The 23157-nt window shown below is 46.2% G+C and overlaps 1 protein-coding gene across 1 annotated transcript in view; it reads right to left on the bottom strand.

The window, feature by feature from the left end:
- Positions 1 to 785: 785 nt before the first annotated feature.
- Positions 786 to 23157, bottom strand: part of SLC6A11 (solute carrier family 6 member 11) — a 128524-nt gene continuing 106152 nt past the window's right edge. Inside the window, exons 9-14 of the mRNA XM_032327206.1 lie at positions 16042 to 16154; positions 12766 to 12903; positions 9070 to 9172; positions 8136 to 8236; positions 7213 to 7383; positions 786 to 3098 (exon numbers count right to left, since the gene is read on the bottom strand). Coding sequence (XP_032183097.1) covers positions 2946 to 3098; positions 7213 to 7383; positions 8136 to 8236; positions 9070 to 9172; positions 12766 to 12903; positions 16042 to 16154 — 779 coding nt within the window. The 3' untranslated portion in view covers positions 786 to 2945. The remainder of the gene's footprint in view (positions 3099 to 7212; positions 7384 to 8135; positions 8237 to 9069; positions 9173 to 12765; positions 12904 to 16041; positions 16155 to 23157) is intronic.

Below are 23157 nucleotides of genomic sequence, written 5' to 3'. Positions count from 1 at the left end.
AAGCTCTACCAATCCTACTCAGAGCTCTTCATAATCTTCATAATCACCCTCACGGGATCTTCATAATCTTCACTCCTGAAACAGGAGCTACTATCTTCTTTGTAGAGATGAGAAATTGGAGGCTGGCAAGGGCAGAGGGTGGAGCCCAAATCAGGACTCCACGCTTCCAACCTCAATGTCTTTCCACCCCACCTTGTCTGCCTCAGACATGCAGGTCTCCCTAGCAGGTCGGGCCCATGAGCTTTGCGGCAGCCACTGTGGCCATGACGAGGCAGCTGCTGCCTTCTTTGGGGCTCACAGCATGAGACACAGAAAGGCAGAGTGATTAAGAGACCGGGCTTTGAGTTCAGATAGACCCAATTTCTCTGTGCCTCAACCTCCCCTATCTGTAAAGTGGGGGAAGTAATGTAAAATGGGGAGATGCCTGCTTTATGGGATTGTTTTGAAGAGTAAAGAGACAACTTCTGTAGAGCACCTAGCATCCAGCAGACATTCAATGTATGCTGAGCACATGGAAGGAAGAAGTGTGGGCTCCTGAAACACCCCTGGCTGCTTCTAATTTATAATCCTGAGTTGAAACTACGACTTCCAGGGATGGAACCAAGAGGGTTTTGCAGATAAATCATGCATGTGATAAAACACAGGAAGGACAACTCAGCGAGACCACTCTGCTAGGAACCGCCACACACAGTTTGTTCATTCCTTTAATTTTTAAAAATGAGTAAGCAGACAATCGTGTGCCCTTTGAATACCCAATAAAAACGTTCATTATGTAAAACAGTACAACCTTTTTCATTTTTTAATAATTCTGTAAATATCTCAGAAAGGATGTATTGTTTCTAATGAATATCAAAAAAGTCACCACAATGACATTTCCCCTGCCCCCACATTTCCCTCCCCGCCCTGCCCCAAGTTGCCCAAATACTAGTAGGAAATTACAAAAAACAAAGAGCAAAAGCCCTCCCTCCACCCTGCCCCATGAGTAGTGTTAAGTGAGTGAAATGTTAAGTGCCACAGGTACAGTGCAGTGCATCCCATCCCTAGTGAGGCTTCAGAGCTGTAGGTGGAGAACCGGTAGCAGCAGCAGTGGGGACTCTCTCTCCCCGGCACCTGGTGGGAGAGAGCAGACGAGGACAGACACAGCAGAAGGCTCAGCATGAGGCCCGATCCTCCTGGGTCCACTTCCTGGATCCACCAGATTCGAGAGCTCAGGGAGAGCCAGACAGTCCTTGGCAGTGTGTGCAAAAGGGGGCCCAGAAGCAGGCATCCCAGCCTACCTCAGAGAGGGCACTGGGCCTCCCTTCTAACAAACTCAGGCTTCAGATGGGGGCTGGCCAGACCAGAGAAGCTGTCTGTTTGGAAAGCTTCAGATGAATCAAACATGTGGGTTCCCTACAGGAAACTAAGGCCTTGGTTTAGAGTAAGCTCTGGTTTCCACCAAATAAAACTGGAGACATAAAGGAAAAGGATAAAGATTGTACCTTCCCAGTTCCCAAATAACTCAGAATCCAAGACAAAAGGCCAAGGAAATCCAGTTAGAGAGAGAAGTCAGGCAGAGAGGTCTGAGGCAGCACTGGCCTCACCCCCACCAACCCCAGGCCTGCACAGAAGGAGAGGTGGGAGCCCAGTTCTCTCCTCCAGGATAAGGGCTGAGGCTTCTCAGCGCCCCCGGTGAGAGGTGCATTTAGGATAGCTCCCAAAAAATGGGTAGGGAGAGAAGGTTCCGCTGGTGATAAGGAGGAGGATGGGGAAGACTAAGAGGTAGCAGGAAAGCAGGAGAGAGAAGAGGGCAGAGGATATAAGAGAGAGAGGAAGTGGCAGGCAGATGAAGGGGCCAGAAGACAAAACCAGGCTCTAGGCCCTAATGGGGTTCTTTCCCCTGGAAAGCTGGTAGAAGGTCCTAGACACAGATCCTGATTGAGGCAGCAGCAACGGCAGGACAGACAGCTGCAAGGGAATAGCAGCTGCTTCCTGACCCTGAAAACCAGCATGCAGGTGACTCCAGTCAGCCCCATGAAAATGGAGAGGCAGACATGACAGGGAGAGCAGATGGACAGGACAGGAGGAGCCTTGTCACGGGGGCTGAGGACCTGGCCAGACTCCAGAGAATGGAGTCACTCACAGATGCATCAACCTAGAGTTTAAGGGGAAAATGCCACATCATTTCCATGAAAAACTTGATTTTAAATAAGCAGGGGGGAGCCTTCAGAACACTTAAAGGTCAAGGTCAAGGTCAGGCCTGACAGCCAGCAAGACATAACAAGCGAATCCCCAAGAGACCTGGCCAGGTCAGGAAGGACCTCAGAGATCACTTGATTTGGTCCTCCCCATTTAGGAAATGGGAGAACTGAGGCCCAGGGAAGGGATGGGAGCACCCAAGGTCACTTACTGGGATCAGGGCAGAAAGATCACTTTCTCTTCTCTGACACAGCCTTGCTGTCTGCAAACCCACTGCTAAGAGGTTGGGGATGGCAAAGGCAGGATTTGAAGGCAAAGCTGTCCCTGGAGGCATGAAGAGGGGCAGCTGTAATGGTCAGGGAGGAACATGGGACATGGACAGGTCAGCTAAAAGGCTGACAGAGATCAGGCATCACACCCACCCCACCTGCCCCACAGCCCAAGTATAAAAGTTTGACCATATGATACAACTTCTCCCTAACCCCTAGAAAACATTGGTTAAAACCATCCTAGCACGGAAGACTCTGCTAGTCCCTGTACAGTATTATCTCTTCATAATGTTACTTACATGATAACTGGGGGCAAGGAGAGGAATGGGACTTTAAACCAGAGTGTACATGACCACCTTAAAATTAACTTGTTAATAAATCCTGTGCAAAACAAGCAAGCCTCTATCATTAGGTGAAGTACGTGTCTCAGGTATTCATTTATACACATGGGGTCGGGGGAGGGAAGAAAGGAGAGGCATCCGAGGTGGCAGGTGTGGCTCAGAAGTGTGTCTCCTTCTCTGTGATGGCTGCAATGGTCCCATCGCCCTTGAGTTTGGCGTCACAGTCATTAACCATCACCGTCCGTGGGCCTGCCCCAAGCTTGCCCCGCATTTTCAGATCAGCGCTGGGGATGGTCAACTTCCGGAATTTCTATGTGATTAGAAAGGAGAAGAACTGTCTGAGAGGGACTGCCAGGGTCCGGGTGCCTGGCTCGGCCTCTCCCAACTGCACGGGTGGATACTGCAGGCCACAGAACCATCGAGACCAAGGTCTGGGCCTCTGCACTGTTACTTAGAGCTCTGTTCTGCATGATGAACTGACCTCCCAGGTCTCAGTTTCCTCCTTTGGGAAATGGGAAGGACAGAGGTACCCACTCCTGGGGTTTGCTGAGGAGTGAGGTGATGGCTTACAGAAATGCTTAGTACTGTCCCTGACCTACTGCAGGTATAACTGGGGCTGATGGCCTCACCTTTCCCTCCACAGGAGACAGCTGTTTGGCTTTGAATCTCTGCTTGGCCTCTCACTAGCTCTGTTAGGCAGCTCACATAACCTCTAGGAGCTGCATTTTCCTCTTCTGTGGAATGGGAGAACAATACTGGCCTGAGAGGGGTGTTGCAGAAGTGATCTACAGTACCTCTGGCCCTGTTTCTGTGATTGCCGGGCAAATGGGTATGCTTCCCACAAAGACGATGTTATCATGGGGCCACTGTCTAGGGGAATATGTGGTGTGTGCTGTGTGCTCCTTTTGCCATGCATGGAGATGGAAACATCAGCGCAGCCATGGTGGCCCCATGCTGCCTGGCAAAGTGGCCAGCCTTGGGCTGGGCACAGATGGTGTGGCTGTCATCCCTACTGTACCAGGGAAGGAGTAGAGATCACAGGCAGACTCCTGACGCAGGCTTCTGCTGTCACAGTGCTGCCTGGGGCCCCACACCTCAGGTCCACGGACATCCTGCAGAATCCATCAGGGGAAGGCACTGGACCAGGACTTAGGAGGTCTTTTCTGGGCATAAACCCTTTCCCAGGAAGCCTGGAAAGACTTTTGAAGGTCTGATTTTTCATGATCAAGGTTCTGTCTTCTCTTCCAGATGCTGCCACGACTAAGAGGTTGAATCTACACAGCCCAGGTGGGATTACCAGGCCAAATCTCCCAGGCTGAACACTTTCTGTGTGCCAGGCACCATGCAGGAGAGGACTGAGAGCATGGGCTCCAGAGCTGGGTGCTTGGGTTTGAATTCCAGCTCTGTCACTTCACTGGGGCAAGAAACTTAACCTCTCTGTGCCTTGGTTTCCTCATCTGTCAAAGAGAACAAGGGCACCTGCCTCTTGGGATTAACACGAGGCTCAGATCAGCTGACCTTGCCACAGATTAGCACAGATTATCCATCATCACAGCAGTTCTCTCAGGTAAGTACCATTGACCCCCTTTTTCCATCCAGATCCTTTCTTTCAGCTGTCAGAACCTTCTGGAAAGGTGAACTAACTGGCACAAGTTTCCTCAGTAAGCAAGGCCTGGAAATCAGTTCTGCTGTCATTTATAAACCTTGCTCTCTGTGGTGGCAGATGCGTGAGCTCAGGGAGATAGAAGCAGCTCAGGAAAGTAGCCTCTCCTTCCACCTGCCCACCTGACACTGGGCATTCCTGAAAACCAAAGGCCACTGGATGTCTGGGCAGGGGCCTGCAGGAACCAAGGACATCGTTTGGTTCCAGATCAGAACCGACTGCCCTTGACCTAAATTCCCTGCAGGAGCCAAGGAAACTTTCCCAGGGGGTATGGGCATGCTTGAGTAAGAGACTTTTTCTCAGCTTGGTCCTTCGGGCTGGATATGTGGCTTTTTTCCTGGATCTTTGGCCGTCCCGTGGGCAGGCGGGCTGGGTGAAGCCCTGAGCTAGCACTCATGTTTGGGTGTTTGCATACACATCCACTCCCATCTCCCTGTGGCCTTGTTCTGGGAGAAAAAGGTGAACCCCTGAGATCTCTGGAGGGTGCCCAGTCCGAGCAGAGGAAGGAGATAGCGAAACTTAGGTGACAAGAGCTCAGAGCTTCTGCTCTGCCACTCCAAGGCTGTGTGCCCTTAGACAAGTTGCTTCACTTCCCTGTGCTGCAGCTTCCTCCTCTGTGAAGTGGGGCCAGTAAGAGTCTCCACCTCACAGGACCGCTATGAGGGTTAAATGGCATCACAGCTGAAACAGAACAGTGTCTGGCACACAGCAGTTTGCTCAATGAGTGAGATACTGACTCAAACCATGTGACGTGCCAGCAGGTGGGAAAGGAGAGTAAAGAGCCTGTGAGTGCTCTGGAGTAGGACTGTGTGGCTTACCACCCTGCCTGCCCCCAAGGGACAACACACGGTGCTGCTGACAGGCAATGTCCAAGCAGGCAAATCCACAGAGACAGAGAGAAGATGGGTGGTGTCTCGGGCAGGAACAGGGTAAAGTGAATGAGCATGAGGGGTCTTATTAGGGTGCTGGACATGTTTTAAAGCTGATTTGTGGTGATGATTCTAATACACAGAACACAGAAAGTTACAATAAAAATCATTGAATTGCATACTCCAAATGGGTAAATCTTAGCATACGTTAAACATACTTTAATAAAATTGTTTCTATTAAAATTTGGTACCCGTTGTGGAAACTAGTATGAAATTCCATCAAAAAATTAAAAATAGGGGTGCCTGGGTGGCTCAGTGGGTTGAAGCCTCTGCCTTCGGCTCAGGTCATGATCACAGGGTCCTGGGATCGAGCCCCGCATCGGGCTCTCTGCTCAGCAGGGAGCCTGCTTCCTCCTCTCTCTCTCTGCCTGTCTCTTTGCCTACTTGTGATCTCTGTCTGTCAGATAAATAAATAAAATCTTAAAAAAAAATTAAAAATAGAACTACCATACGATCCAGCAATTCCACTCCAGTATTTATCTGAGGGAGAGGAACACACTAACTTGACAAGGTATGTACACCACACCCCCCAACATTCACTGCAGCATTATTTACAATAGCCAAGAGGTGGAAACAGCCTTACTGTTCCTCAGTGGATGAAGGGATAAAGAGGTTATGGTACATCTACACAATGGAATATGACTCAGCTATAAAAAAGAAGGAAATCCTGCTGTCTGTGACAACACAGATGGACCTTGAGGACATTATGCCAAGATAAGCCAGACAAGAACAAACACTATATGATCTCACTTATATGTGGAACCAAAAAAAACCAAAAAAACAAAAAAACCCCCCAAAACCCAACAAACAAACAAAACCTATCTGAGCTCAAAAATACAAAGAACAGACTGGTGGTTGCCAGAGGTGGGCGGGGGGGATGGAAGGTGAAATGGGTGAAGTGGCAGAAATGAACAGGCTTCCAGTCAGGAAATAAACAAGTCATGGGTATGTAATGCACAACACGGTGACTATGGATAATAATACTGTAATGTGTATTTGAAAGTTACTAAGATAAAAGATCTCAAAAGTTCTCATCACGAGAAAATAATTTTTAACTGTGCTGAGGGATGTTAACTGGATTTAGGGTGGTGGTCATTTCACAACACATACAAATATTAGACCATTATGTTGTTACCTAAAACCAACATAATGTTTTATGTCAATTATATCGCAATTTTAAAAATTTGGTTTACTAAGTTTTGGCTGTGCGATGCGAATTTTTGGTTGAGCGATTTCATTTCTCTGAGCTTTAGTTTCAGGTTCTACCTGCTGAAGGCAGAAAATGAGGCCAGCACCCTGGTTTTCTCTGAGGACTATGGGAGATAACATGTAGAGAGTTTACCATGGTGATGACAGGGGATAGGTGTTCCCTCAACATCAGATTTTCTCCCTTTGTCCTGGGGATGGGGTCATTCATGAACTAACAGAACAGTAAAAGCCAACATTTTGTCACTCTGTTCCAGGTCCCAGTTTAAGTACTTTCCTTCCATGAACTCATTGAGTCCTTATAAAAACCTCTGTAAGTCAGGAACTGCTGTTGTCCCCATTTTATAGATGAAGACACTCAGAGAAACTGGCACACTCTCCAGGCCTCACAGAGATGACTTCACACCATGGTAAGAGTGAACACCTGCCAGGAAGGAGCTGGCCGTGGCTTCCCCAGGAGACACATGAGGGCTCATTCTTCATACACTCATTGCTCAGATAAGACCCATGGACTTGCTCCTGCTCTTCAGCCCACCTGAGGTAGAGCCAGGCCCTGCGTGTGCCTCAGCACCCTCAGAGCCATTCTTGCCACCCCGCTACCCCTCCCCCAACCTGGGCTGTCTCACCTCAGGCAGCGTCCCCTCTGTCTTCCATAGCTTGATGAAGATCCAGAGTGGGATGCAGAGCATGGAGGACAGGGCCATGAGCCAGCCGATGCTGTAGCCCCAGGTGGGGTAGGTATAAATGTTGTTGTACTTAAGAGGCTTGTACTTGACCAGGAAGAAGATAAAGATGCCCTGCCGAGAGACGGGGAGAGGTCCCTGAGGGCTAGCCTTCGGTGACAGGCTCAGGCCCAGGCCTGCGTGCAGGAGGCCAGCGGGGTTAGGGACCACCCCGTGTGGCAGTCCTGGACAGGCGAGGCCCTGTGCCAGCTCACATAAGGAATGGACTCTCACAGATCCCAGTACCTTAACAGGGCTGTGAAACCCTTCCCACCCCAGGAGCCTTATCCCCAGCCTCTGCCCAGTAAGAAATTTTCTAGCTGCTTCTTGGGACTGCTTTCAAAGTGGCCTTTGCAGAACTGTGATGGTTTGTGAAGATGTTCTGAGACACTTTCAGTGCCAAGAACTGCGTGAAGAACGTGGGGCTGTGTTTATGAAATGTGAAGACCTCTCCAAGGTGTGGCTGTATTCTGTAGCTTTCTCTGTTAAAGGCTAAGCTAAATGTTGTCTCTCATACGATCCTTGGCCCTTATGGAGACAGGCCCCAGCCACTTAGCTTGCAGGTATAGAATCTGAGGCCTTGAGAAGGGAGGGGACTTGCTCATGGTCACATAGCAAGCTGGTGGCAGAGCTGGGATCCCAGGAAGTCCCCTCCCTGGCCAAGCCCAGAAACTGCCCCCACGACTGCCACTTAGGAAGCTGTTGGGTGCCGCGGACTCTCTGGAAGAACAGAGGGTCTCCCAGGGGGCCAGCCTCAGCTGGGCTTGCGGTGCTAGAAGGGGAGAGTAGGTGGCCAGCCTGGAGGCAGCTTCTGGCAGGGCCCTTACCGCGCAGATCCCGGGGGTCACAACCTTCCAGCACCATTTAATGAGCGACAATGGCCGGTAGCCAATCATGTCTTCGATGTTATCGTAGAAGCGATTGCTTCCTGTCCAGAATAAAACAAACAGGCACACACACCCCAGAGAATTTTTGTACAAGACTCAGAGGGAGGGCTAGGAGGGTTTGCTTTCCCCAGCCCAACAGACAAATGACAGCAGGGACTTTATTTACCACTTAACAACTACCAAGATGTTACCTATGTGAGTTTTCAGAATATACTGCAGTAGAAGGAATTCTGGACCAATGCTGGAAAGACCCTTCCTGACCTTGGTCAGTGAGGCCCAGGAAACAGTGTGTAAGGAAACATTTCTTGGAGAAAGATGGAAGATGGTCCCTTAGAGAGGCAGGGCCAAGGCCTGGCTGACATATGTGGGGGCAGGAGGCAGGGCTCTGAAGGGGACACCTGGCTGGGCTGCTAATGAGAGGGGCAGCTCACAGAGAGACCTGTTCCCAAGCTATGCTCACAGTGGGAATAGCCATCATCACTGAGTCCAGCAATCCTCATCCACTCATTCGATTTAGGAAACAGGAGGACCACAAGACAGGTGATCATGAGGGCCAGGCACCATGCTGACGACTTTGTCCACACTATCTCCTACCTGGAGACATGGGAGGACTACCCCATTTTACAGATGGAAAAACTGAGGCTCAGAGGCTGAGGCACTGGCCCAAGGTCACAGTGCCTGAGTCTGGAACCCCCACCTGTGCTGCAGGGGGATAAGATCAAGAAGCTCTCCTGACAAATGTGACAGGTTGATCCTCTGAGGGAAAGGAGGAAGGGTGGATACAGAAGGAAACCAGTGCAGAGAGCCCCAGGCGTCCATATGCTGGGCACCTTGACAGGCTGCTGGCGTGTGGGTGGGCCCGGCCTCTACTTACCATACACCCAGCCGATGCAGACACACTCGAAGATGGCCACAAAGAGAAGGCACATCCCGCTGGCGGCGTAGGAGTCGAAGAGCTGGAAGATGTACATGCCACCCTGCAGAGCAGGAGGACAGGTACATGGACATGGGGATGCAAAGACACATGGGACAGCAGGTTGGCCAGCTGGACTTGGAAAGGCCCTCTGCTTGGCCCTGGGGCTACCATCAGCCCAGGGTCACTTCCACCAGAGCAGACGGCTTCTTCCTAGTCTCCTCAAACAATACAGCCTCTGTACCTGGGCACCCCGAAGGTAGCACCCTCTGGGGTAGCTGGGCTTGAGAAGGTTTCTCTTGTCTCTGCTCCCTAAAGGTCAGAGACCACACAGAAAACCTGAGACTAGAGGCTGGGCAGCCTCGGCCCCTTTCCCTGATGGCTCTGACAGCCTCCCCACCGCTCTCCTTGCCTAGAGCCTCACCTCCTTCCCCGCACATCAGCTTTCATTAGGACCTTTCTACTATGTAAATCCAATTATGTCACTCCACAGTTTAACACTACCCCTTGGCTCCTGTCAGCCTGCCAGTAAGAGCGGCCCTCTCACTTGGCCTTGTCTCCCCCTCCTCCCAGCAGAACCCCCTATGCTTCCCCCTGACAGACTAAGGGATAGTCTTGCCTCTGTGCCTTTGCATATGCTGTCCCTCCTTTATTTGGTAAGTTCCTTCACAGTTCAGCTCAAATGTCACCTCTTCCAAGAAGCCCCTTTTGACAGACTTATCTTCTCTTCAGGCCTCTGCAGCACATTTTATGGATTCACAGTTTGTTTGTTTTTTTTTAAAGTCTTCCTGTCAGGTGCTCTGTTAGCTCTGGGCTTCTGCTGGGTAGGCCCCTATACTGGTTCTCTCTGTATCTACTGCCAGTGTGAGAGGGAAAGGCCTCAGAGGCCAGATGACCAGGAAGATTTCTAGAAAGGAGGGATGGCATCTGGGCAGGAGAAGAGGGCAGCAGCTGCAGCTCTCAGAAGGGTTTGGATCTATATAGGTCATCTATATAATACATGACAGCCCTTAGGATAACACAATCAACAGCAGGAGAAATAAAAGTGGAAAAGAGGAGGGTCAGGTTGGGGGAGGCATTGTGAATGCCAGGACAGGGAGGTAAGAGGCCAGGACAAAGCCTGGACAGCTTCCTGTTCCTTGGAATTAAGCTTTCAGCCAGTGCTCCCACGGCCTCTAGGGCCTCCTGCTACCCTCTGAGACCACACACAGGCTGGGACTGTTTGTTTCCTCACTCATCTCTTTGGCTGGATCTGGGGCAGCATCTCGATGCCCAGAGGGCCAGACAGATGACATGAGGAAAAGAGGTAGGCCCGGTGTGTGACCCCAGGAAGTGGGGGGACTGGGGGTAACTGGAGAGCACAGGCCCCATGTGGCCACACAATGCCTTAAGAAAGTTGCTGGGGGAGGCAAGCCTGGGTGTGGCCAGATCTGCAGATTTTTCTAGAAGAGGCCAGAAATCAGATTTTCACAAGAAGTCCTTCTCAATTGTTGGCAACCTCTTTATGTTCTTAAAAACACAGCGGGGTGAAACAAAGGGGATCTCTGGGACATATCTGGTCTAGGGCCTCCTGTTGGTGCTGACTGTGGTGGATATTTGGGGCTATGAGAGTGAGAAGCAGGACTGAGGCTCCTCTGTGGCTAGGAATGTGCTCAGCTTTCTGAGTTAACAGCTCAGACCATGCTCCTAACTGCTCTCCGGAATATCTTCTCCCATGAACATCGTGTATACAGATGCAGCCCTCTCCAAGTACTGGGCTCTGATTGAGCTGCTTCCCATGTCTCAGTCTGCCAGATCCCTACAGCGTGTATAATTAAAAGGAGGGCATAACTGCTGTCCTCAAGTCTTCATAGGAGAAACGGAGGCACAGAGGAGCAAGAATGCTCGTGGTGCGTCATCCAGCTTGCCAGCCTGAGGCTTGAACCTAGGTGGTACGGCTGCATAGTCCATGCCATGCTCTTAATTCTCCACCACACCACCATGGTGGAGGGTAAGAAATCTGTGGCCTATTTTTTCCCTAAAGCCACACTTTAAATGTGTGTAAATGAGGGGTAAGATCCTGCCAGCAATTACTGTGAAGGCTGAGGCCCACATGGCCCATTTGGCAATCTGAACTTCACTGGTGCAATCACTCACAGAAATTCCTCCGTGGAGCTGGAGGGCTGGCATGTGAAGCCCAAGGGTGTGCTGATTAACAGTCACCACAGCGCTCTTTCCCTGATGGGCCCCAGGGGCCGTGAGGCACCCCTAGACAGACCCATGGCCTCAGGTTGAAGAGTGGGCATGGAGGCTCTGCAAGGCCAGGGGTACTGGGGCTGGAGGTCCAGGAGGGTCCTCTGCCTGTCTGCTCCAAGCCAATGACACCCACGCCAATGCCCACTCTTCTTGTAGCCCCGTTCCCATCAGCCTCGTTAACACATCACATTAACCCCCCAATTTGTACGTGACGAAGACTCTACTTTGTGTAATTAATCAGCACTTAATGAAGCCCTGCTCATTGCAGGGCTGCTTTCCCCATGTGGGGAGAGGAGAGATGGAAACGGGAAGTGCCACACCATTCATTTGCTCAAAGCTGATTATCACTCCCATTAATGTGACAATGACTAGGAGCAGTAATAACACCAGCCACCACGCCCTCAGCGTCGACCCCCTGCCAGGCCCCAAGGGCACGGAGCCGGTGAAGTCCAGCTGTTGCCTTCAAAGACCTCGGGGCCTAGACGCAGAGAGACGGGTGAACACAGTGGTCATTCTAAGGTGGGAGAAAGGCTGGGGCAAGCCTGGAGCTAAGTGCTTGAGGAAGGAAAGCAGAGGAGCCTTCCAGGAGGCAGCCTCTGAGCTAAGAAGCAGAGGATCCACAGACCAACCTCAATGTCACCCCGGCTGCTTCAATGGACTGGAGTTCCCTCATTTCTTTCCATGTTTCTTTCAAAACCTCTTCTTGTCTCTAGGCAACAGTTTTCTGTGTGTGCATGTGTGTGTATATGTGTGTGTGTGTGTGTGTGTGTGTGTGTGTGTGTTTTAATTAACTAGTATTGTCAGCATGGGGAGAAAGATATCTCATCCCACCTTCCCAAGGTACTTGAAAAAATATTTATTAGACAGGATGGTTGTGGGAGCGGGGGGAGAAACATGGTATCATGAGAGTCTTAATGTGGGGGGTCATGGTGAACACTTCCTCACTCACAGGCCCAGCAGAGATGAGAGACAAGGGGCCTGAGGTGCCAAATGTCCTCATGCACGTCTGTTTTCATGGAAATTCTAGAAGAGCCTGCTCTGAACTTCAGCCCAAGAGCAGTACCTGGTTGAGGGGTCCATGGCTGACACTGTCCATTTCACCCCAAAGTACTGTATGGGTGGATAATGACCATATAACCCCAGTCTTTCTCTTTGTGAGTTTTATTCCCCTCTGGTAGTGACCACGGTGACTGTTAGCTGAGCTTTCACACACGTGAAGACGTTATGCTTAGGGCTCAATGAGAACTTCCAGGGATCTCCACAAAGAGGAGAAAATGAGTCCTAGAGAAATGCTAGACCTGGCTGGGGTCACACGACCAATCCCAGAGCTGGTATTTGACATCAGACTTGCCTAACCTAGAGCCCAGCACTTAACCTTTAAGTTACCGTGTCACATCACTTACTTGTTTCCATGTCACTCACCTCTGTGAGCATCACGAGGCCCAGAAAATAGGAGACGATGGACAGGGCCAGGATGAGCAGCTCCCGCCGGTAACCCCTCCGGAAGACCTTGGGGTACATGTCTACCACAGCGGTCACGAGGCTTTCCACGCACACAAACTGCAGAGGGCAGATAGGATGGCATCATGCCTGAGAGAAAGTCTGTTCTTAGTGGTCCCAGCTCTGGACAAGTGCAACAGACCTAACCCCCGGGCTTCCCTCTCACTGGGCCCCACCCTTCTTTCCACACTCATACAGACAAGAGGGCCTGAGAATAATAACAATCCAGGCACTTACAGATTTCCAGCAAACCCATGTAACAGATGAGAACACTGAGGCTCAGTGAGGGGAAGTAACCTGTCCAAGGTTGCTCAGACAGGAAGTAAAAGAGTGAGAACGTCAACTGGGTACTCCTGACTCGGAAGCTAGTACTCCTTCTCCCCCATGCTTCCTGTCATGTGCCTGTGTGCTGGGCCCTGTTCTAGGGTCAACCACTTAAATGAGACGCTGTCTGGGAGGCGAGATGGGAGTCTCCATAACTGTCCTGAGAGCTGGGCGCTCGCTAGTGGCAGGCTCTGGTCAGTCTCTGTGAGCAGGGCTGGATTTCCTCATTCCCTAGGACTGGAATAGTTCTCCCGTCCTTCGCTTCTAGGAAAGCTCCCCCTCTGATGGGTGGAGAGCAATCAGAGGTGAGCCAACGCCCAGCTCTTACATTTCTGCTATGGGACTCTCTGGGCCTAGCCAGACTGTGCAGGCTTACGACAGCAGACCTTGTGCCACTAAGTGCATCCCACCATGCTGAGACTGGGCAAGACACACAGTATCCATTCTATTCCTGCTTACCCATCAACAGCCGGCCCAAATATCCCAGCGACCTCTTGCTGGGTTTTCCAGCACTGTTGTACGCAGATCTCCTGCATAAGCCTTTCCCCGACAGCTCCTCCTTGCCCTGAACTTGGGCAGAACAGACCCTTCCTCTACTCTATACTCAGCCAACCCCCCACCTCACCCCATGGTGCCCATGGAGCTTACAGCTATCTCCTTATAAGCTGGGACCCTGGAGGGCAGGGACCATACATGCCACTTTCATCTATTCCCAGTGGCACAGAGGAGATGCTCAGAAAAGTTTTGATAAATCAATAAAAATAATAATAAATAATGGTGAATACATGGTGCTAGGCTCTTTTCTGAGCAGTTAACAAATATTCATTTATTTGATCTCTGTAGTACTATTATCATCCCTGTTTTGTAAGTGATGACGTGGAAGCATAGGAGGTAAGCCACCTGCCTGAGAGCACAGAGGTGTTCAGAGATACAGCCTGCCTGTGTAGGGACCAAGGCAATCTTGTTCCACAGACTGGACTTTAACCATTGTGCTGGACTGCCAAGGCAAAGAGAAGTAAAAAAAAGCAAAGGATTAAAAAAGCAAAGGATTCCTTTGCGGATTGCAGTGTGGAGACATTTCCTTCCCTGGAGCCATTTTTTAGCCCCAAGTCCTTTCTGATTCATTTCTACCTCCTCAGGAAAGATATTTCCAGCTTTACTGAGCAAAGAGACCAAGCACAGAGAGGTGAAGTGACTGGCCCAGAAGAGCACAGCTGGTAAAAGTTGTGGATCTGAGACTCAAACTCAGCCTTGTTTGACTCCAAAGCCCAGGCTCCCAGCCTCCAGGCTACCCTGCCTCTACTGCAAGGCTATCTTCAGTCCTTTCTCCAGGGTCCTCAGGGAAAGGAAGAATTCAGGGAAGGTTGTTTATCCAGGACCCAAACTGAAGAGACGCAGAGCCTGTGGGCCAAGAGGTACAAAAACCTGGGTCCATGTTCTAGCAACTCACTCAGCCTCAGTTTCTTCATGTGCAAAATGGGGATGACAAAAGGGGACCCCCAGTCCATGTGGCTACTGTGACAGAGAAAGGAGGGTGTGGCCCAGGCTCAGCAAGTGCAGCACACTTGTGGCCACCTGCCCACTTGGCCCCTTGCTAACTTCAGTCTGCCACTTCAGTCCCCCTTGCTAACACAGCATCTTGGCCCAAGTGCTCAACACCCTCAGGGACTCACAGAACCAAGGCCCCAGCCCCCACCTCCCTATGCAGGATGGTCACTGTCACGCACAAGCTGCCAATCCTTCCCAAGGCCTCTGCCCGTAACAATGGAAGAGAAGATTATCAGCAGAAACACCCGGTGCTTCAGCAGCTCGGCTCAGCAGTTTCTGAGAAATCACCCAGGAGAAGAAATTGGACTTGGCTGGGTTAACAGACATACTGGTATGAGGTTTGGGTGCTAAGTGACTAGCACAAGGTCATGGGTAGAGGAGAGAGAGAGAGGTGCTGGGTGGAGCTCGGTCCCTCATTCAATTGTTACTTTAATCCATCATATACCAAGTGCCTTTGTGCCAGGACAGCTTTAGGTGGAAGACATTCACTGGGGCTCTTAGAGAAACCCACCATGCTGGAATAGCAGGAAATAGGGTAGATTTCGGAGAGTGGTGAGTGACCAGAGGCCACAGGCATCTGGCTGGAAAATCCAGAAGAGCCCTGGAGGAGGGCTGGGAGGGCAGGCAGAGGTGAGTTTTACAGTGTGAGAAGATGAAGGGCATGAATTCACAGAGAGAGAAAGGAAAATGTACGCATTTAAATTGCTAGTTCTAACTATACACCCTTTGCTGAGGAAGGCAGGCTGCCAAGAGGGGGGTGGGTGGGGAGAGCCGGATCAGCAACAATGAGAAGGAAGAGAGCAGGCCGGTGGGACAAGGGGCACTGGGGAGCTGACGGTGGTGCCGAGGACCCACGTGTCCACCTGGAGCGTGTCGGGGGGCATAACAGAGACAGAGGAAGGAAGGAGAGGGTACTTTTCTGTGCTCCTGTGTCCCCCACGATTTGCCTGGGACAGGGACACATGGTGGTAGAGCTCTTGGATACCATTAACCATTGCCTTCTCTCTGAGAATTTCTTCTGCTTGCTAGATGGTGCTATTGCACAGACGTATTTTCACAGGATGCAAGAATTTAGCAATTTTTTAAAACTTGGATTGGGAGTTGAGAATTTCAGGTAAGGAAAAGTATGTTTGGGAAGCTGTGGAAGGAGCCATACAGTTGTGTCTGAGGGTGACCGTAGAGAACACGGTGTGCTAAGAGGAGAGCAGGGTGGGAACAGTGGGCGGGGCCCAGACAACCAGCACTGAGGTGTGGGTAAGATCCCTGAGCCGCTCCTGAAAGTAGCATGTGATCTCCCTGCCCTCCCAGCCTGGGATCCCCCCTTACCTGGCTGTCCAGGCCCAGGAAGATGAGCATCATGAAGAACAAAGTGGCCCACAGTGGGGAAAGAGGCATCATGGTCACAGCCTTGGGGTAAGCGATAAAGGCCAGGCCAGGGCCTGGAGAGGAAGGAGAGAGAGAGAGGTGCTGGGTCGAGCTCGGTCCCTCATTCAATTGTTACTTTAATCCATCATATATCCAGTGCCTTTGTGCCAGGTGCTATGCCTAATTCTCCCTCAAATCACGTAAATCTCCCAGCCACCCTATGCAGTTGGTTCTATTATGACATCCATGGTGGGTATGAGCCAGCTGAGGCATAGAGAGGTGAGAAAGGGTTAGGAGGGGCGAGGATTTAAACCCAGGCTGCTCTGACACACAGACTTCCCTCTGTACAGTCCTGTCTCTATTGTTCTCACTAGGGCACATATACGATGCAGATCTCAGGCCCACCCCAGAGACTGGGTCAGTCTAGGGTGAGGCAAGGACCAGGCACCAGGTGATTCCAATGCAGGAGCTGGAGTCCAGGCTTGGACAAAAGCCGTTCTACCCTAGGCCGCCTCTGCCTTTGGTTCCTCCCCTCATTTCCTGGATCCACACTCACTTATTTTGGCTGCTCCAAACAGAAAGCGTGGTTAGCATGTCCTGAGGATGAGACTTATTAATTTTTTATTAATATCAGGGGAGAGATACCTGATGTTCTAGACCTGTAGCACAGTGGTCAAGAACACAGGTTCTGCAGTCAGATGGCCTGGGTTCAAATCCTTGTTCTTTACTGGGATCTCTATCTGTTTCCTCAGCTGAAAAATGGGGATAATAAAGTCCTACCTAATAAAGTGGTTTTGAGAATTCAGTAAGATGATGCAGAATATGGAAAGCACTTAAAGTAAATGTTCAATAAACATTAACTCTGATCATTAATTTTTTTTACCTTAATTAAAAGCAACCTTATTAAAATCTAATTTACCTACAAAAAGCACTCATTTTAAGTGTATATTTCAATGAGTTTTGAAGTATATCCAGATAACTGCATTCAAGATATGGAACATTCCTATTGTCCCCTTGGGCTCCTCTGTATTCTCTCTCTCCCCATTCCCTGTCTTAGCTCCAGATAACCACTGATCTGATTTTTTTTCACCTCATATTAGCTTTGCCCATCTTATTTAGGAGTGGAATTGCTGGGTCATTTGGTAACATAAGTTTAACTTTCTGAGAAATGCCAAATTGATTTCCAAATTCACTGTCATTTTACATTTCTATCAGCAATGTTTGAGGGTTCCAGTAGCTCCACATCTGTGCCAACACTTGATATTATCAGATGTGGAGGTCTCTTCCTATATCTTTCTTGACCATTCATAGATCTTTTGCAAAGTCCTTGTTGAGTCAGCCCATTTTGTATTGGGTTGTCCCCCCCCCCCTTTTTTTTACTGAGTTGTGGGAATTCTTGATATTATTTGGAATACAAATCCATTATCAGAGAAGTGTTATTAATATTTTCCCCTACTCTGTGGCTTGCCTTGTCATTTTCTTTTTTTCTTTTTTTTTTTTTAAAGATTTTATTTATTTATTTATTTGACAGACAGAGATCACAAGTAGGCAGAGAGGCAGGTAGAAAGAGAGAGGGGAGGAAGCAGGCTCTCCGCGGAGCGGACAGCCCGATGCGGGGCTCGATCCCAGTACCCTGGGATCATGACCCGAGCCGAAGGCAGAGGCTTTAACCCACTGAGCCACCCAGGCGCCCCATTGCCTTGTCATTTTCTTAATGGTACCTTGTGAAGAGCAGAAGTTTTAAATTTTCCACTTGTTTGTTGCTAGCATATAAAAAATATAATAGATTTCTGTTTCTTGTCCTTTTATCTTGTGACAATACTAAGTTCACTTAATTTTTGTATGATTTTCTAAGTGGCCAATCATGCTCATGCAAAAATACAGTTTTTATTTTTCCTTTCTAATCTTAATGATATTTATTTATTTTTCTTGCTTTATTGCACTCTCTAAGAACTCTAGAACCATATGGAATAAAAACAGAAACACCATATACCCTGGCTTTGTTTCTGATTTGCGGGGAAAGCATTTAATATTTAGTGTTCAGATTAACATTTGTGCAATACTATTGATTAAACTACAGACCTTTTTCATTATCTACCAGTTTTTCTCCTTACGTCTTTTTTTTCCTGTTTTAGTATCCAATTCAGGATTCCACACTGCACTTCAGAGATATATTTATTTACTCTCCTCTAATCTGCAACAGTTCCTCAGCCTTGTCTTTTATGACCTTGATATTTTTGATGAGTATTGGTCATTCTTTTGCAGAATGTTCCTTGGTATGGATTTGTCTGATGTTTTCTCATTATCAAACATTATTACATTTTTGGGGAGTAAGGACATCATAGAAGTGATGCTGTATCCTTCTCAGTGCATTATATTGGGAGAGGTACATGATATCCATAAACTGTATTATAGGTGAACCTTACCTCGATCAAGCTTTCCTTCCTCATGATATTAAGTTGGTTAATATCAGTTTTTTCCACTGTAAAGTTATTGTGTTTCTCTAAGTGATAAATATCTTGGGAGGATACTTTGAGATTATGAAAATATCCTGTTTCAAGTCAAACTTATACCCACTGATTTTAGCATCCATTGGTAGATCTTCCTTGCAACAATTATTCCTGCGGTGTTTGCCTCACAAGTTTCTATTATTTTCATTCCTTCTACATTTTATTAGTTAGAATTATTCTGTAAGAAAGAACTATCCCTTCACAATCATTTATTTATTCAATTTTTACTTACTTCAGTATGGACTCCTATGTATTCGGTTTATTCTATGGATCACAATCTAATACTATATTTATTCTGCTATTCAAGTTGTTCTAGGTTTTGCTACTAGGAGCGTCTTCAAGTTGGTTCCTATGTCCTTTTGACATACCTTCATCCTTTTTCTGAGCACTTCCTTATTTCTGGTACCACTAAATATTCCAGCTTCATCATGTCTTGCCCTGGCACTGGAATCAACTGCTTCTCCAAGAAGCCCTGGTTCCTTTCATGGAAAGTGGTGTTCAGAAACCAAGATATGGCTTCCAGTGTGTTCATTGCAGCTGGGGTACCACTTCTTGCAGCACACAAAGCTAGGAGACCTATGTATATATATCTACACATACATACACATATATATCCATCTGTATGTATATCAAACATATGAGTCTCCTGATACCTCAAATTCTAATACAGTTCATTGTAGATTCTCCACTTTCCTCATTTGTAACTTCTTTCTTAGTGTAAAATCTGTCCCCAGTGATCTATATTCATTTGTTTGTTCAATCCTCATATACATATACAATAGTTACGGAATTACAAAACCATATCCCTGTACAAACAAGAGAATAGTACAATAATTTTTTGTTTTTAGCCTTATAGTGTACAGTTAAAATACTGTTTCCTGAAATTTACTTAGGTTAAGTGTTTTCTTTCCCATTCTCTTCAGTGTGGTTACATTTTCATTCATAATACAGTTAGGCTCGTTTCTTACTGTTTGTATTCCCTTTTAATTCCACCCACAAAAAGGAACTGTTTATTTTGGGTGCTATGTGAAAAACTACTATTACCATGGTTCTCTAAGAGTCAGAGGTATCGAAAATATATTAAGAGAAGTATTGTTTCCTTCTCATCCTTAATTCCACCCTTCCTTCTATCCCTTGTCCACTTATCCCCTGTAGGTAATCATTCTTTATTTTCTAGTTCATCCTTTACATATTTCTTCTGCAGAGATGAGCAGACATGCTTTCTTATATCTCTTTTCTTATACAATGGGTAGGATACTATAGATATTTGATTTTTAAACTTACACACACACATTTACCATTTTAAAAATACACTTCAATATCCATTTGCTTGATTATTTTTGTATTGTGATGAATGTTGTATTTTTTTCAAATAATTTTTTTGTTGCTGTGAAGATAATTTTGTAATTTATTTCATTTGGGCTATTAATATGTTGAACACTATTAGATTTCCTAGCATTAAATCAGTCTTGCATTAGTCCAGGAGTAAATCCAAATTAGACATGGTATATTACCTTCTTAATGTGATTTTGGATTCTAATATTTTCGATTTGGGTTTCCTATTATTTTATTTACTATTTTCCAACAATATGCATGAGTAATAATTTGTTTCTTTGCCTTATTAGGTGTAGGTATAAGTGTTACACATACCTCATATAAGGGGTTGAGAAGTTTTCCTTCCCTTTCAATGCTCTGCAATAATTTAAAGAGACTGAGATTATCAGGTCCTTGAAAATTTGATAGAATTATCTGAAAAACCATCTGGACCTAGTGTTTTGTTTTTGCTTTGTTTTGTTTTGTTGGTGGAGTAGTTCCTTAGAGACTTTGTCTATTGGCTTGTTTAAGCTTTCTAAATCAAATGCAGTCAGTTGTGGCAATCTATTTTCCTAGGATATTCATTTCAATTAAGTTTTCAAATTTATGTGTAGAGAAGACTATAAAGCAGTCTCTTGTGATTTAAAAAAATGTCTTCTGCTTCAATGGTTATTTATCCTTTATTATTTCTTATTTCTATTTGTATGTTCTCTTTTTTTTCTTGGCAATTTGGTAATTTGTATATTTTTATTTTTAAAGACCCAGAATTTTAATTTGTTAATTAGATCTGCTATTTCTCTATAATTATTTCATTCATTCTTGCTCTTTATTATTTCCTTCCTCATGTTTTCTTTTGGTCTATTTTGTTATTGTTTTTCTGAAAAAGAGGTATAATTCATTTATTTTTATTGATAAATGTGGTTAGTATAGTTTTCTCATATCGGTTTATTTCTATCTATATCTCCTTACTTACTTCCTGAAATTTTACTTCATAAAGATTATTGCTGTGTTATTTTGTGCACATATTTTTATGTGTTACATGTAGCTTTTACCATTAAAAAATGTCCTTTGTAGTGCTTAGTGCTCTGGGGCTTGAATTCTACTTTGCCTGATATAAGGATTGCTATTATTGTCTACCCCTTTATTTTTAGTCTTTATGAGTCTACTTTGTTTTAGGTGTGTCTCTTATATATGCAGCATATATATAGGTCATATTTTGTGAGGCAAGTTGAAAACCTTTTATGGTTATGTGTATTTTAAAATATTTATTATGCTCCTCTATGAGTTGTGTATTCTTTGTTCTTTTATTTGTAAATATTTTTTGGTACTTAGGAAGGTTTATGTTTTTGTTCTAGTGGTTACCTTTATATCTACATCTTTTAAAAAGGCCTTTAAACCCTTATTTTCTTATCTAAATCTTTACTGTCTGGCTTTCTGGCTCCCCTCATCCCCATTCCCACCCCGTATCATTTGACACCACTTATGGCCCACACAACAATGAGCTTTTTCTATTTTCCTCTTGCCTTGTCTCTCCATCTTTTAATTCAATGATTTCTACTTTGTTAACAGTACACAACATATGTCTGTATTAGTCATCTGTCCTCTTCCCCACCTTTGCTTCGGTCTTAGATGTATGCTTAAACATTTTTACATGCTTACTATCAGTCCTTTTTCTGAAGTTTTCCAGTCATCATTGGTAGGGAGAAGCTCACCTTCTAATAGATTACTCCAAAACACGGATGAATGTAGAAGCCTCAAAGTTCTGTTTAAAATGGTTTTTCTATAGCCTTGACATTTTCTATAGCCTTGATTCACACTTCTTTGTGTGAATTAAAAAAAAAAATGCTGCTTCATAGTTGCCTTTCCTTGTGTGTTGGTTTTGAAAAGTGTGATACCCCATCTAATTCTTTTGTCCTTGTAAGTTATTTAATTTTTTTCTCCTGGAAGCCTTGCGGATTTTATCTTTTTCTTTGAAAGCTGGTATCTTTGCCAGAATGTCTTGGAGTTGATCAATCTATGTGAATTTTCATTAGTCCCTAAGAAGTCCTTTCAGCGTATAGATTTAACTCTTTTTTTGTTTCTGAAAAGTCTTCTTGGATTATAGTTTTAAATATTACCTGTTCATTGTTTTTTTTTTTTTTTCTTCTTCTTCTTTAGGGACTCTTATAATGTTAATATTTTTTTCTTTCCTAGTCTTCTGTTTCTACATTTTTACTTCTTTATGTCATTTTCATTCACTTCCTTGTTTTCTTTCCTTTTTAAAATGCCCCTTTTTTGAGACTATTCTCCATTGGACACTTTGTAATTTATTCTTTATTTCTAAGATACCTTGGTCATTCTTTTTTCTCATTTTTCCCCGAGTTTGATCAACTTTCTCTTCATTTATTCCTGTTACCCCTTTGCCCATTTGTTAGTTTTAAAATTCCTGGTTCAAGATGTTTTTTCCCAACATCCTCATATGCTTGTTCAGATATATTTACTTCTGTCTGGAGTGCTGATACATAATTTTGCTTTATTTTATGGTTGATTTCATGGTCATTGATATGTGGGGAATTTACATGCCTGTTTTCTGCAGTAGTTCTGCAAGGACTTAAGTTTTCTAATGTTCATGTTCATGTTCTTGGGTATTTTATAATATTCCCAACTAATAGTGCCCTCTTTTGTAAGTATGACAAAGTCCAGGTAGTTTTCTTTTTTCTTTAAAGATTTTATTTTTTTATTTGACAGAGAGATCACAAGTAGGCAGAGAGGCAGGCAGAGAGAGAGGGAAGCAGGCTCCCCACTGGCAGAGAGCCCGATGTGGGGCTTGATCCCAGGATGCTGAGATGACCTGAGCTGAAGGCAGAGGCTTAACCCACTGAGCCACCCAGGCACTCAGTCCAGGTAGTTAACAGCATTTTGTGTTGATGGTGGAGGGAAGGTGATCTCCCCATTCCACACCCTAATTTAACAGTTCTCTTTTGTTTTGCAGGACTTTGTCTCCTTTTTTTGGTTTTCTCTTCACTGTCTAATTATTAAAGGGTGCATCTTTCTTTCTGTCTTTTTCTCCCCAGAAGTTCTGTGTTTCAAATGGTCTCTCCTTTAAATTGTGTCTGTTCCTATAAATGGTCCCTACCCCTTTAAATCACACACTGAGCCCTTTCTCCGTTGTCCTGGTTAAGGGATTTGTCTGGATCTTTTCCAGCATTTTTCAGACTTAAGAGTGGATTTAATCTTTCTGGTGATTGCTCCAAATCATTTTTAGGTCCCTTCA

The sequence above is a fragment of the Mustela erminea genome, chromosome 1 (genome assembly GCF_009829155.1).
Source record: "Mustela erminea isolate mMusErm1 chromosome 1, mMusErm1.Pri, whole genome shotgun sequence".
Lineage (NCBI taxonomy): Eukaryota > Metazoa > Chordata > Mammalia > Carnivora > Mustelidae > Mustela > Mustela erminea.
The sequence above is the reverse complement of the archived record's forward strand: the minus strand, read 5'-3'. Positions and strand labels throughout refer to the sequence as shown.